The sequence below is a fragment of the Helianthus annuus genome, chromosome 14 (assembly GCF_002127325.2).
Source record: "Helianthus annuus cultivar XRQ/B chromosome 14, HanXRQr2.0-SUNRISE, whole genome shotgun sequence".
NCBI lineage: Eukaryota > Viridiplantae > Streptophyta > Magnoliopsida > Asterales > Asteraceae > Helianthus > Helianthus annuus.
The window spans coordinates 114,996,713-115,010,583 of record NC_035446.2 but is presented as its reverse complement, the minus strand read 5'-3'; the positions used below and the strand labels follow the sequence as shown (position 1 = coordinate 115,010,583).

Below are 13,871 nucleotides of genomic sequence, written 5' to 3'. Positions count from 1 at the left end.
TCCAACGACTACGTCGGGCAGAGCCTTGACAGCCGTTACGGAGCACTAGATCAATCGGGCAACGTATCTAATACGTAACGTGGGTTATAATACTTACAACGAGGCAGAGCTTCGCTAATTTAGTGGGTATAATGTCCGGAATTATAATTGCTATGTAGATATTTGAGAGAGAAGCACGAGATTTGAACGACGAAAATGAAATGCCTGAGGTCCCTATTTATAGTTTTGATCTGCCTGTCTCTCGCGGCCCGCGAAAGAAACACAAGGGGCCGCCGCGCCCCGCGAGCTACACTACGTAGGCTGTAGCTTTGACCAATCATCGACCTAGTTTCGACGCGCATGCGACACGTGGCGGCACCGGGCTGTGCCACTTGACCCTTCGCTCGCGCCCCGCGACAGACTTAGAGGAGTCTGTTGCGCCCCGCCAGGAACCATTAAATTTTGTTTTTATTTAATTTTTATAAAATTAAAGTATTTGGGGCCTATTTCTCGTATACGGGGTGTATTTTAGGGCGTATAGGGATGTTATAAATATTTTAGGAGGGTTGTTATAATTTTCGTTTATATATTGTATCCATCTCTTGGTTTTATTCATCAAGAAAATATAATACAAAAATGTCTTTTGGTACCATCAATTTATAGAGGTTCCTCGCTGGCGGGGTCAACGACGGGGATTCTGGTGTCTCTTCGTTGGAATAAGCAGTGAAAGCTTGGACCGATTCTAGATGACATCAGTTTTTTGGTTGCTGGTGTCACAAAGAGGAAAGGGAGAAAGAGAGAGACCAGGGTTTTGAAACGAATTTGAATCTGGCATGAGAGGATGTAGAGAGAGAAAGTGGGATGTGAATTTGAAATGTAAGGGTTTGGAGGGATGTAATAATGTGAGGATTTGGAGGGATGTGAATTTGAAATTCAATTGAAGAGGGTAAAATTTGATTTTTTATTTTAAAATATTTTAAATTAATGATTTATGATACAATAATGACATAGACAGACATTGCTGAACAGCCTATTTGATTACTATGTAATGACGATGCAATGCTCATAATCCTTTAATAGAAAGTATATATTAATGTATATAATAATCTATATATTCGGCGTCTTCGCATGCTTGCATTTATCAATATACTATTAAGAGTAAATTACAAGTTTTGTCCTTTATGTTTGTACTAAATTGCAGGCGGTGTCCTTTACCTTTAAATTTGATGAGTTTTGTCCTTAACGTTTCAAATTCCTACACGTTATATCCTTATAGGCTAAACTCAGTTAGATTTTTTGGTTAAGTATGGTCATGTGCCTTGCACATGAGGGTATTTTTGTCATTTCACCTTTCCAGGGGCTATTTTGTAAAAAAAAAATATTCAGGGACTAGTTTGTACCAAATTTATTCACCACCACCTCCTCCTTTCCACCATCCTCCTCCTCCTCACCACCACCGTCACAACCACCGATCTCACCGATTCTGGCAACCTCATCCTCCAAAACTCAACAAATGCCGTTGGAAACCCCTATAAAAAAGAATGGACAAGTTCTTCAAATTCAATTATACCATTTTTCTTTTCATCGGAAAGGTCAAAAACCTATCAAATAAAGTAGCATTTTGGTAATGTGGGATTTAAATGAACCGATACACATTTGTAGAGGTTTTAAGAAGAAAGGGCGATGTCATATGATTGAGTGAAGATTGAATGAGAAACTGAAAATCACTGACCTGGAATAAATCCAAATGATTTGGTGGTTAAAATTTTTTGGAAAAATACATACTTTTGCAGTGACCCGCAACGAATTCTGTAAGGAAAGCATTTTTTTTTTCACTTTTGATCTCCCAGATGATTTTATTGTAATGTCTACCTCTCTCTCTCTCTACCTCCCTAACCAAACAACCAGAAACCCTAACAAAAACCCTAATTTCCACCATTAATCCCACATTTAGCCACCTCCTTTCAGTAATAATCAACAAAATCAACAACTGGATGACAATTTATCTTCAAATTTGCAGCATCAGAGGTCATTTCTGGCGGTGTCAACGCAGAACCGAATAGTAAGGTGGCGGTTGGGGTTGTGGTGGCTATGAGGGCGGTGGTGGCTGAAATCTAGATAGGGAGAGAGAGGAGTGAAAGAAGGGTAGACAAAGAGAGAGATAGAGAGAGGTGTGAGATAGATAGAGTGTGTGTATATATAATATAATATTGGTTTTCTAAATTTATTTTCGTTTTTTTATTAAAATAATTTTGAATTTATAGGTAAAAAGATCAAATTGCCTTTGGGTAACCAGATCTAACAATAAAAATTTAATTAGGTTAGAGCTAAAGAAGGTAAAATACAAGATTTTGAAATATTAAGGACAAAACTTATCAAATTTAAAGGTAAATGACACCGTCTGCAATCGAATACAAATATAAAGGACAAAACTTTTAAATTTACTCTCCTATTAATATTTGGTAGACTTTGGCGTTGAGGTTGACGTTGAGCTAGAGTTGCGTTGTGTATAATCACAACTCAAGGCATTTCAGATTTGAATCACTGAAAGATACATAATAACTATAGCTCGCTCGTTCTGAGGCAGAGGTATTATCTATCACTTGCAAATCTCTAAGTATATATATCTATATAGTCATGTTCACAAGTAGTTAGGTTTTACTCATTAACGAAATAGTATATATCTCTGTGCAGATGATGAACGAAGGCCCAACAGGTTCTCAATTAGCCTCAACATCAGAGTCTAAACCCGTAGGCCAGCTGCAGCAGGGAGTCATCACTCCGACAGCTATAATGGACAGCACAACACAATCAAGACCAAATCTACCGAGTCAAGATCTTATTAACGGTAATTTCGGTTTGATGCTTTTTTACACAGCATATTTGGCATTGGTTGAGAAACGATTTGAATCTGTAGGAAACTTTGCACTTGTGTAAATATACTACATTCGATCTGTTATTTGGCAGAATTTCCCTAAAACCAAAATTAGGTTGTGCTTGATTTAATAATATACTTATTATTATAATACCGTAATCCGTTAGTTTTGATTTCACTAGCCAAATTTATTATTGTACATTGTGCTACATTTTAACTTGTCAAACCATATTGAAGGATTCAAATTGGGCATATTTAATTGAATTGATGCTTGGCTTTAGAGAAGATAGTATTGAGATGAATTGATCTAATTAACTATTTGCATTGAAACTAAATTAAAGGACGGGACGATTACATCAGATACTGTAGCCCTCTACTTGAGGCAGCTATTAAAAGTGATTGGAAAGTTGCCAAGCACCTTATTAACAAGAAACCAGAGTTGCTAAGGTCTAGCATCACTCCACTTGGGGACACAGCACTTCACATAGCCGTAGGCGTAAAAAGAAGCAAACATGCTGAGAAGTTTGTGACTAAATTGGTGGATATGATGGATAAGGAAGACTTGGAGCTTCAAAATGAAGGTTTCAACACGGCCCTCTATATAGCGGCTGCAATCGGAGACATTAACGCGGTTAAGCTTATGGTGGAAAAGAACAGGATCTTAACCACAATTCCTGGTGCTGGAGGAGACCTGATGCCACTATATGCTGCTGCCTTCTTTGGAAGTTTTGAAGTGGTGAAGTATCTATATGAAAACTCAAACGACTTGTGTGATGATGGTTGGAATTCTGAGAATCGCGGTTGGCTTCTTGAGAGATGTGTGGAGGCTGATATGTTCGGTAAGCATTTTATTTGGCTAGTACATGGTTATTACACCTTTATAGATTACAGTTTTATTCATCATATTACGTTGAAAATGTTCATGAGGTTGACGAGGTAAAAAACACAATTACACCAATCATGAATTTATCTGATAGCTTTTTTTTTTTTTTTTTTTTCTTTTGGAGCTATATGGTACACGTATTAGCTTTTTTTAGTATTCATCTATATTTCTGATAAACAATTGCTAAAGTTAATTCAACTTTCTTTTTTTCAAACAATTTTGTAATAAACTATCCATTTTGGGAATAGCTCAGGGATGTTAGTGAGTTAGATGAAGTTTATGATAGTAAGAAATCCGGAGTTCACTCCTCATTGTATGTAAATTTAGCCCGTTAAAAATAATTAGCAGGAATCCAAAGTTATGTCATTACTCAATTCAAACAAAATCTTTATCCATTGTGTTTTGCTTTTGTTGAAACCCTGTCCCACACATATTGATTCATAGATCTTTTTAGATGTGGCATTGAAGATAGTGAAAAAATATCCAAAACTTGGAAATGGAGAAATACTTGGAGCTTTGGCCCGAAAGCCTAACGCGTTTCGTAAAACAAAATCAAATATCATCCAAAGTAGCATTAATTCAGGTAAACACTTCTACACCCGTTTGGTTTGCAAAATGTGTGAGGGAATTAGAAAATTTAAGGAAATTTGAAGTAAATGAATTAATTTAATTAGAAAAAAGTTACAAAATATGCTCCTTAATTATTCCAAATCCCCTATCCCTGGTCGCTTCACTGCTTCCGCTCTATTCCCGAGTTTACTTACAGGTCCTAACTAGGGGTGCAAACAAGCCGAGCTACTCTATTGAGCTCGAGCTAGCTCACGAGTCTAAACAAGCCCGCTAGTTATTTGATTTTTTTATTTAATGTATTAAATATATATTTAAATAATAATAATTACTATATATAAAAGTATAAAATTATGAAAAAGTGATTAGTTATATATAAAATAATAATTATAGTTAATATAAGGCAAATTGGATTTAAATAATCCCAGCTTTCTCAATTTGGCCGATAATAATCCCAACTCAGTTATTGGCCGATAATAATCCGAACTGGTCCACTTTTGGCCGATATAGTCTGCCGTTAAAAATAGCTTAACGGAGTTAAGCTTTTTTCCGAATTACAAACTGATGTTTTATGGATTTTGATCAGAACGAGGATACGAGTCGATTTATGTAAAACTTACCTCGAAACGATGCTTCAAACGGCTTGATTTTTTGTTAATTAGAAGTTTAAACACCCTAATTGAAGCACCGTTTTCGTCGTTTGGGGCAGTATAGTATTTCGAGGTAAATTTTACATCAATCAACTCGTATCCTCGTTCTAATCAACAGCCCTAAAAAATCAGTTTGTAATTCAGAAAATATTGTTATTGTTATTGTGATTGTGATTGTCATTGTGATTGTGATTGTGAGCGGTTATGAAAAAGAAAGTTATTGTTATTTCAGTTTTTGCATTAATCGGGGTGAGCGGTTATGAAAAAGAAAGTGAAGCATTGCAACTAGTAAGAATCATATGGGAAGGTATTCTTAAAAGGCCTGAAGAAGAAATTGAGGATATACTAAGAGGTCCGCCTGATCCAGAAAATCTCAGTCAAACTCTGCCACTACAAAAATTCTTCTATGAACATCGTGGCAAACTCTATAAAGGAGCCGAGAACATAACAGAAGGGTTCAAATGTGTGTCTGTGTTTGATAAAGCTCTGCGATTACATAATCTAATTTCTAAACATCTTGACAGCGTACATGCTGAAACCGAGAAGCAAGACAATGGAGAGCAAAATCTAGAACTAAGAAAGCTCATTTCTGAACACATTGTGAACACCCGTGATGAAGTCCAGAACATAATCGTGCATGTTTCTGGACAGGAAAATAAAGTAATATACCTAACAGATCTAATTTTAAAATATATTACCAAAATGGAAGTTCTATTAGAATTAGAAAGAATACAGTACTCTTCTCGGTTAATTTTTGTTGCCGCCGAAATTGGCAATACAAAATTTTTATCTGAGCTCATCCGTCAATATCCTGATTTGATATGGAAGACAAATGATGATGGCCAAACTATATTTCATATTGCTGTCAAACATCGTCAAGAGAGCATCTACAATCTATTATACGAGACGGGGTCAATGAAGAACTTCATAACATGTCAGAGAGATATGCATGATAATAATATGTTGCACTTGGCTGGTATGGGCGCCTCGAAAGAGCGACTTACAGATGTCTCTGGAGCTGCTTTACAAATGCAGAGAGAACTATTATGGTTTAAGGTACATATATAAGTTTTTGTTTACTTTCTTCTTTCACTATGATAATTGATAAAGAGTGTTCCATGTTAGTATTGCCAAAGAGTAGAGTATAATTTTCTAATTTGTGTTGTAGGAGGTAAGGGATACGATCCCCCCTTCCTATAGGGAACAAAAGAACAAAGATGGTCTAACACCACGTGAGTTATTCACAAAGGAACATAGAGAACTTATGAAAGAAGGTGAGAAGTGGATGAAAGGAACAGCTAGTCAATGCATGGTTGTTGCAACGCTTATTGCCACAATAGTATTTGCAGCTGCTTTTACAATTCCAGGTGGATATAATCAAACTAATGGTATTCCTGTTTTCTATCAAAAACCAATCTTTGTTGCCTTTGTAGTGGCAGATGCCATGTCTTTGCTCTTATCATCAACTTCCATACTCACCTTCTTATCCATCCTCACATCTCGTTATGCGGAACGTGATTTTGTGGAATCATTACCCAAAAAGCTGATGTTAGGCATATCAACTCTTTTCCTCTCTATAACAGCCATGATGATCACTTTCGGCATTAGCTTCTTCATACTATACCATAAAGAAATGAAATGGATACCTATCCTGATCGGCGTGCTTGCTATCGTACCCGTAGTCCTATATGTTGCATTGCAATATCATGTTATATTGGATGTAATTCGCTCAACATATGGTTCTAAGTACCTCTTTAGGCCCGGGAGACAATTTATTTACTATGCAAACCCCCACGTATAACCATTGTCATTTTTAAAGTGTAATAGGTTTCGTTTAAGTGATGCTCTCTATAATGGATGTAAGTTGTTTGTGGATATTAGTTGGAAGGACTGGTGTAAATATCCTATGTGTATGTTGTAATTTGGCTCTTTGCCTGTTTGGGTCGGGGGCTGTGTGTTGTATTGGCCTTTTGGCCGTTTGTGTCGGAGGCGTGTTTTAATGAAGTTCTACTTTAAAAAAAAAAAAAAAAAAGGTTGTGTGTGGATGATTATTAAATTTCCAAAGTTGCATGTGGATTATTAGATTTCCAAATGGCTATTAATTTATTTACTCATTGAATTGTTTGGTCCAGTTTTGCTTAAACTTAGGCTATGTATGGCTTGACGTTACTTTCTCTCAACTTATGTTTTTAACCCAACTGGTCACTTTTGGTTAAGTGATCAAATTTTACTCTCATGAGATATGATGCCAAACCCGGAATATTACTTGGTGATGAGGTTATGCAATCCCTCACTACTCTTTCCTACATACAACTTTTCCAATAAATTTACTGTCATTTATTTTCACGTCAGATGGTGGTCACAAAGGTTGTCTATTTCCTAGGTTTTACAAGTTCAATTTAATCTTGGTGTGTTCAGATAGCTTTTCATGGTCGAAAACAATAACCAGATCAAGTAATTTAGGTGGTTGCTTCTTCATACACCTTTACAAAGCAATCCAAACAGGAACTGCAATGTGGAAGTAAAAAAGTTGAGCTTTATATTGAGTGCCTTACGTACCATTTTGAATTATATGCTTTATGTATCATTGGCAAGAATTATTTGTAGGGAGAGGTTCCGGACAATAGAATGTTCTCTAGGCTCCAGCGGCTCGTTAAATGATCTTCCGATTATTCCTTTCACTCGTATTCTTGCATGCTTTGTCAGATACACCGGCTATCCCTGTTCTTCAAGTGTTGCCTCTTTGTTCATAAGATCAAGAACAAATCTTGTTGAACTTGTCAACTTGATCTTCCATGGGTGATAGTTTCCACCAAATTCTAATTGCTGTAATCACCGAACGTATGGCTGGATCGTGCTCCATTTTTGGGGTTAAGGCCGAATGATACCGATCATGTTGTCAAGTTAAGGATCAAGAGGGAAATTGTTATTGAACAAGATTGATAAAGTGAAATTGTCGGGTAAAACACATTCACAACATTAACTGATACGAAAATAAGGGTTATGATCTGCAGCACACTGTGGATAACTAACACACTGCAACATTAACTACCCTTTTGTCATCAAATCTCTAACGGTCTTAAAGTGTGTTTAATGAGACCGGTGATTAACATAAGTTTTATACACTTAATAATAATAATAAGTTAGTTTTGCCCGCGTACCGCGGCAGAGACCTGCCCGGTGTTGCATTTCGGTGCCGTGACGAAGAGTCGGGTAGGTATCACATTTTGATGCATTCACTGTAGCAAACGGAAAAGCAAACCCAAAAAAATATAGTTGTAACATGGTTAAAAGAGAATCGACACGTGTTTTTTTCTTTGTTTCTTTATGAATTTTAGTCGGACATTAATCTCAATAATCTGTGAAATCTGAGTTTCTTGGTTAACATTATTATGAATCCATCGGCCGTTGAAGATCTCTGTCTTCTCCTAGACCTGGTTCATCCAACCATCTCCACATCGCGCGGGTTTCTGACGTTCTCTTCTCCAGCATTCACACCAAATTATAAAATTTAGGACGAACAATCCACAAGATTGCCGTTTAAAGGTAGGGGCATGCAACAGAGATCCATGGATCAGTTCCTGCTCTCATGTCTTTTGTTTGTGGTTTACATGATTTACTTAAAACACAAGGGAAATGATTCCTGTAGGTAACAAATTTCATTTTTGTTTTTATCCCTCGTACTTCATTATGCATTTTCTGCGTATAAATCAATTAAGATAAAAACTAAACACAGAGCAAAAGTTACGAAACTAAAAGAACACATGAAGCAATACCAGAGAATAGATACCTAGCTTTGGGAAAGTAAACAAGCACATTAACCAAATGTTGCCCAGTAATACAAAAGGTCTAGTGATTACCCAAATACAGCATAATTCATGATCATATCATCACATGCATGATGAACAAATCAGAATAAACCAAAATAAGAAACAGCATACTCAAAATCTAGAACAAACACGCCAGCTGTCATTACTGTCTAGATCTAGACTCAGCTCGCCTGGCTTCATCTGGAGTCGAAGGAAACAACTCCACATAGCGTGACCCGATCATGTACCTATCTTTCGACATCGCTTGCTTTGCCACCTCAACAGATTCAAACGTCACATACGCCTCCCCTGTCACTTTCCCATCTGGTCTACAAGCAATGTGTACTTTGTCATCTGCAACATTATAACCTTTAAAAAACTCAACAATATCAGCTTTCACGACGTTGAACGGGAGCCCTCTCAACTTCAATATCTCAGTGTACTCCATACGATCCTTGTCTCTGACTTTCTTTGACCGAGAAGATGGCGGACTCCCACGATAATCGTAATCATAATAACCGCCCTCGTATCCGAGCTCAGCCGCCACCGCATAGTAATACTCCTGTTTTTTGCACTTGAAAACCTCAACGTACCTCCGCCCCATGTTTTGGCGGTTTTTCTGGACGGCAAGATCCGCCTGAATGGGTCGTGAGAAGACTACAAAAGCGTCACCGGAAAACTTTCCACCTTTGTTGACCAGCAGCAAGTCAACTATCTCGAGCCCAGTGAAAAACTTGAAGATATCAACATCGGTGCAGTTGAATGGCAGACCACGCAGGCGGACCACTGGAAATGCAGCAGGCGGATATCCACCGGTGTGGTCGTATGGGTTGTAGCCGCCGCTTGAACCAACTGCGAAGTAGGGATTTGAGTCCATCATTCTTCGTCTCTTTGAGCCCACCTCGTAACCATCTGATACCCCCCCGCTCCCATACATTCCCCTATAAGTATTCATACCCAAGAAAAAAAAGTCCCCACTCAACCTTGTTAATAACCAAACCCAACCCATGTTTTCTTAAAAGTAGCTTTTTTAATCATCTTATCAATTATGGAAACATTTTCTCACCACATAGTAAATTTAATCTTTAAACTTAGCACTTTAATCAGCATAAGACACATAAGCATGTGTGTGTAAGATAACAACAAAACCTATGACCATAGTTGTCAGTAGCGAATAGCGGTAAATAGCAACAAGCTACCTATATGGCTATGCTACGTCGCGATAGCGACGAAATAGCGCCCGCTATTTCTTGTTTAGCGATAAAATAGTAAGAAAAAAATTAAGAAATAATTTACATGTACATTTCATAAAAAAAGCTATTTTTACATGTATATTTCATCTAAAGACGCGTCTTTTTTCAATCGTGAAACAAAAAAGCCCTAATGGGCATTGTTATATTTATTAAAAAAAATAAAAATGAAAAAAATACAGAAAAAGGCGCTATTTGTAGCTGAACAATGCGCATCGCTACATAGCGAGCTATAATGAACACTATAGCCGCTATTGACAACTATTCCTATGACACACATTTAATTACATTTGTATTACCAAGTTTGAATTTTGAAACAGTCCACAATGTCATGCGCATTCAATAGACCTTCAGGTCTATTAAGATAATAAGAGCAAAATAAATAGAACTTTTGCAGATAGTTTTTGTGTATATTTTTTTAACAACGTATCAGAGCAACGAGATTTAGACAACATGTGGCGGAAGACATGTCCCTGAAACATCACAAATGAGCGACGGGCCAGGTGTCATATGTGCAGTAACACTAAAGTCCGTATACACAAATCGTATTATCGACACATAATTAACATCAGAAAACAACACACAAACTATGTCTGCAAAAGTTATCTTTATTTTGCTCATGTTATCCTAAAACAGTCAATACACCCTAAGCAATTTAATATTACACCAAAGTTCTTAATATATAACTTCAAAGCTGGTTAGATCTTACTTCTGTTCATACTAACATCATTTTCCATTACTCATCATCAATCAATCCTCAATAATCAGTTACCAGATAGACAAATTCTCGAATATCATGCCTTAATTTTCAAACTTTTATCGGTAAATTTCAAGTTTATGTGAACAAAAACAAATTCAAACAGAAACGTACTGGTATACCTAAATCAATCACGAAAACGAGCAAACAATCCAAATCATGCAGAGGATTCGATCAATTAGGTGAACATACACGAGCGGCTAAATCTAATTGGTATAAGAAAAAGAAAGAGAGATATTGTTTAGAGATCTTACCCCCTGGATCCGTACATGTCTCTGATTGTGAGAAGAAGGTTGAATGAAAGTGAATCGTAGGTGATCTGCAGATGCAGATGTAGACGATGAAATTGAAAACCCTAGCTAGGGTTCGAATTTAGGAACGCCTAAATTGATGTTTGAGGGGGTCTTTTGTTGTATACGGTAATCTTTTACTTTGGGCGGTGTATTTCTTTTTATGGAAAAATAAATTAATAAGGGTGTAAGGGGTGCTCACCTAATAGGTGAGTCCCCCATCTTACACCTAACCAATCACATGGTGCCACATCAACTCCCCTAATACACTCCCCTAATTCCCGTTTTTGATGGCGGCACTCACCTATTAGGTGAGTTCAAAATTATTTTTTTTTTTTTGTTAAAATTATGGATGTTTAAAAATTTATATAAAAGACATTTCATTAAATTTTAAAAAAAATACATTCAAACTAGAAAAAAAAACACATTCAAACTAGAAAAAAAAAAACACATTCAAACTAGAAACAAAAATACATTCAAACTAGAAAAAAAATACATTCAAACTAGAAATCGCATGGCCACCCGTACTTGTTAGCGATTTCTCGCTTTCGGGCGAGGATGACCGGCAACATACTTGGCGGAACATCGTCGTGCGGCTTAAGGAAGGTTTTCATATCTCGATCGAAATTGTAGTTTTTCATCGTCTCGAGTTGTGCCGATATGAGCTCGCGAGCCTCCGACTCTCTTTTTTTCCTCAATTCGATCGCCTCCAATTCTACCGCTTGCTTCGCTTCTTTCATGGCGGTGTACACTTTGAATTGTGCCGCCAACTCGGCCGAGCTTCCCTCGGACGATGTAGCTTGACGCTTGTCTCGCCGTTGTGGTCTTTGTGGCGAGGGATCTTCGTTCATATCCGGTATTGAAAAGTCTACGTCAACGGGCTTTCTTTTATGTGCCGAACCTTCACCTTCCTCGCCCATCAATGGGACTTGTGCCCATTTCTCGTGTTTTCGAACGACCTCCCACGCCTCGATGTGTTGAAAACCGCTTGGAAATCTCTCTTTAAATTCTTTTAACGCGATTTTCATCACGTCGAGATCTTGACATCCGCTTGCTCGTGTGCGATCCTACATGTTATAAAGTAAAAAAAATTATAAAGTGTTAAAAAACTATGAACTTAGGAAAAAAATAAAAAAAATTATAAAGTGTTAAAAACTATAAAAAATTATAATTTTTACCGCTTGTTGGTATAGGCCGTTGAAAAAGTTTATTTTCGAATGCATCGGGTTCCATTTAGACCGTACTTGATGAACGGTCTGGTTACTTCCACCGACACTTTTGTTAAAGTGCTCTAAAATTTTACCCCAAAAGCTTTCGCGACTTTGTTGATTGCCCTTTTTTTTGTTGGTAGAACAATGTACCCACGCCTTCGCCAACGCCTCTTCTTGTTCTTTTGTCCATTTTTCGCTCACCGTTTTCCCTTTTTTTTCTCGAGCCGCGTCTTCTTCGTTGCCCGCTTCTTCGTCCACATTATATTCATCTTCCTCGTCGTCGTCGCCCAAATTTTGAGTTTCGGGCACTACCTCATCGTCCTCGTCGTCGTAAACCGGTAGAGGACGTTCGACATCTCCTCGTGTACAAGGAACTTGTGGAGAACGATAAGCGTATGGGTCGAAGGCGGGGGATTGAGGAGGAGCGTCCATTGATAGCAAATTTTGAAAATAGCCGAAGTTGGGTTGTTGGGTGTTGTAAAACGAGGGGTGTGGAGGTTGTTGGAAATAAAACGGGGGTTGTGAAGTGTATCCGTAAGGGGGTTGTGGTTGAGCATTTGCACCGCTCGAACCATCTCGAGACGGTTTCGATACCCGCCCCTTATTTTTTTTCTTGGCCTCGCGGGGTCGGTTCTCCATTGCTCGGTGTATAAAAAATAAAAAGTGGATGGGGTTTGGTTGGAGAGTATAAAAAATAATGGTTGTGGTTGGAGAGTTTAAAAAAATATAGAGAATGAGATTGGTTGGAGAGTATAAAAAATAATGGTTGTGGTTTGGTATTTATATTAGTTTAAAAAAAACTTGAATTTTTTTTTTAATAATCCGACCGTTGTCAACGGTCTAATTTCCTCGATCCTCGCGAAATGTCATCGGTGAACACACACACAAAATGCACCCCGAATCGGGACCCCGCTTTGATGGCGGCGGTGTTCCCGATCGGGGAAGGGGCTCACCGAAGGGGCTTACCGCGTACGCCCCGGACACCCTAATATGAGATTTTAAAAAGTTATATTCGATAAAAAGTCTGCATAGACATGAAAATTAAATTTTAAGGTAGTGTTACTAATGAAATAGAAATGAAATTTGTATCGAAACTAGAGTATGCGATGCCCGCGTTGCGGGGCGCTAAATCAAGTGTTTCTTTGTTTAATAACATGTACACATTTATTTGGGTTAGTTATACATGCTACTTATAACACGATATAAAAAAAGATGCATCGAGTTAACCAAATAAAGAAAAACAATATCATAGTTATGATAAAAAAAATAACTAAGACGATGGCAAGCGTGTAATTTAGAGTTTGGGGCAAAACAATAATTTGTCAGGACCAACTAGCGAGTGCTAGGCAGCTGTTTGGCACGAATAAAAACTAAATTGAGTAAACAAAGTAAAATAAAACACTACCATGGTTTTGCCCAAAAAAACTATGGAAACATTGCAATTTTTAGCTTGGGTAAAATCGTAATTTTAAAATGGAGGTAAAATAATTTTTTTAACTGAGGGCAAAACCATTTTTTTATTTTGAAATGGGGGCAAAATCGTAACATTTTTACTGAGGGCAAAATCGTAACATTTTTACTGAGGGCAAAATCGTAATTT

The 13,871-nt window shown here is 37.5% G+C and overlaps 2 protein-coding genes across 4 annotated transcripts; one reads left to right on the top strand and one right to left on the bottom strand.

Annotated features, from left to right (window-relative positions):
• Positions 1–2,441: 2,441 nt before the first annotated feature.
• On the top strand, positions 2,442–6,986 carry LOC110909091 (ankyrin repeat-containing protein At5g02620). 2 transcript variants are annotated; one of them, XM_022154098.2, is made up of 6 exons: positions 2,442–2,568; positions 2,674–2,827; positions 3,196–3,693; positions 4,192–4,320; positions 5,187–6,010; positions 6,123–6,986. In XM_022154098.2, exons 2-6 carry the CDS (start codon positions 2,674–2,676, stop codon positions 6,753–6,755), a joined length of 2,238 nt encoding a protein of 745 aa, XP_022009790.1. In that variant the 5' UTR covers positions 2,442–2,568; the 3' UTR covers positions 6,756–6,986. The 2 variants fall into 2 exon arrangements, with proteins under 2 accessions (XP_022009790.1, XP_022009791.1); XM_022154099.2 differs by lacking the exon at positions 4,192–4,320.
• A 1,733-nt stretch (positions 6,987–8,719) lies between these two features.
• LOC110909089 (heterogeneous nuclear ribonucleoprotein F) lies at positions 8,720–11,206 on the bottom strand. 2 transcript variants are annotated; one of them, XM_022154097.2, is made up of 2 exons: positions 11,025–11,179; positions 8,720–9,675 (listed from the first exon to the last, which is right to left on the bottom strand). In XM_022154097.2, exon 2 carries the CDS (start codon positions 9,641–9,643, stop codon positions 8,927–8,929), a length of 717 nt encoding a protein of 238 aa, XP_022009789.1. In that variant the 5' UTR covers positions 9,644–9,675; positions 11,025–11,179; the 3' UTR covers positions 8,720–8,926. The 2 variants fall into 2 exon arrangements, with proteins under 2 accessions (XP_022009789.1, XP_022009788.1); XM_022154096.2 differs by having other exon boundaries at positions 8,728–9,704; positions 11,025–11,206.
• Between the last annotated feature and the right edge of the window lie 2,665 nt (positions 11,207–13,871).